Source organism: Oryzias melastigma, linkage group LG15, assembly GCF_002922805.2.
Source record: "Oryzias melastigma strain HK-1 linkage group LG15, ASM292280v2, whole genome shotgun sequence".
Lineage (NCBI taxonomy): Eukaryota > Metazoa > Chordata > Actinopteri > Beloniformes > Adrianichthyidae > Oryzias > Oryzias melastigma.
In genome coordinates, this window is record NC_050526.1 from 928,785 (window position 1) to 930,270 (window position 1,486).

General features: G+C 32.5%; 1 protein-coding gene across 2 annotated transcripts in view; it reads right to left on the minus strand.

Moving 5' to 3' along the window:
• LOC112161722 (cytochrome P450 3A30) overlaps positions 1-1,486 on the minus strand; it is an 11,940-nt gene that overhangs the window by 5,107 nt on the left and 5,347 nt on the right. Inside the window, exon 7 of one of the 2 annotated variants that reach the window (XM_024297112.2) lies at positions 47-124. In XM_024297112.2, coding sequence (XP_024152880.2) covers positions 47-124 — 78 coding nt within the window. Of the gene's footprint in view, positions 1-45; positions 125-1,486 lie in introns of both variants that reach the window. The other variant, XM_024297113.2, reaches the window with a different exon arrangement.

The window sequence follows — 1,486 nt, forward strand, 5'->3', positions numbered from 1 at the left end:
CAGAGAAGGCCTTGCAGGCCCTGACGGCCCGCCACTGACGGGGTCATCGGGGTTATTTATGCAGTCTGTTTCCACGCTGAAAGAGGCGCTGGTCACGACATCCAAACTGTACGGCGCCATAAACCTGGAACGAAGAGGAGGGGCTTATTGTGGAGCCAGTTATTAGAATTATCACGAGGTACAACCTCCAAATTTGGTATGAATGTACCTTCTGATTTCTAGTTAACCACAAGAAAATCCAAGATGTTAAAATATATATATAATAGTATTTTGTATGCACCCCTCAAGTTTAAAGACCGCATTTTGTGCATGAATGATCCATTTTGCTAAGACTGGGGCAAACAGACATTGAATATTTATGTGACAATTGGTCGGCATCTTTAATCTTGAGTGAAATCTTCTCTAAGAAAAAAATGAAAAAGTATTTAAACTGTTGAATTACTGTTTAAGGAGGTTTGCTAAAAGTATGTATCTGTCCATGTTTTATAAATGTTTCTATTGGATCACAAACCAATGAATTTCTGTCATGAGATGAGATAAATTTAAGGTGGTTTATTCGAATACAATTTTTTGTGTGTTTTTCAAAATGTACATTTATTTGATGTAAGTAAGGGAACCGGTTATTAAAATAATTGAACGTTTTGTGGTACAAGCACCAAATTTTTTATTGATGTACCTCATTATGTTATATATGTTTTTATGGACTATCTATCTATCTATCTATCTATCTATCTATCTATCTATCTATCTATCTATCTATCTATCTATCTATCTATCTATCTATCTATCTATTATCCATTTTTTTAGAAAAACATGCACGAGAAAATCCAAGATTTTAAAATATATATAATGTGTATGTAATATATATATATATATATTAATAGTAATTGGCTGTCATCTGTATAAATGGCAGTCATTTTGGATTTTTTTTTTCTGGTGTCAAACGTGTTTTTCTGAAAAGGGGGATTTAAAGCACATACTGTATGTACCAAATTTGGTGGTTGTACCACAAAATACAACATTTGTCACCACTATTATGTTATTTTTTCAAATCTATTTTTATCTATTATCAATGTAAAATCTATTTAATCTATTTCTAAACAACTACCGTGTTAGTCAATCTCAGAAGCAATGCCAATAGGAATGTTGATAACTCAGCAGTCCTTAAAATCCTTCGAAACAGCTTCCAACAGTGCAGGAAGGAAAACGAAACAGGAAAAAGAACAGAATCAAAGGAAATCAAAAGAAGATAAAGTCAAGAATGAGGAGAGACAGAAGAAGGGGCAGAAAATTGACATTTTAAATGTTTTTTATGTTGACACCATTCCACAGGGTTTTGTTTTGTTCAATTATTCAATTATTTTTGTGTATTTTGCCCTTTTTAGTAAAACTTGCCAAATTATATAAATTACATACCTCACAGATGTTTTACTGAGGGTAAGTATAAAAAAAGACTAGAGAAATTGCATTTCCTGCGGAAATACGT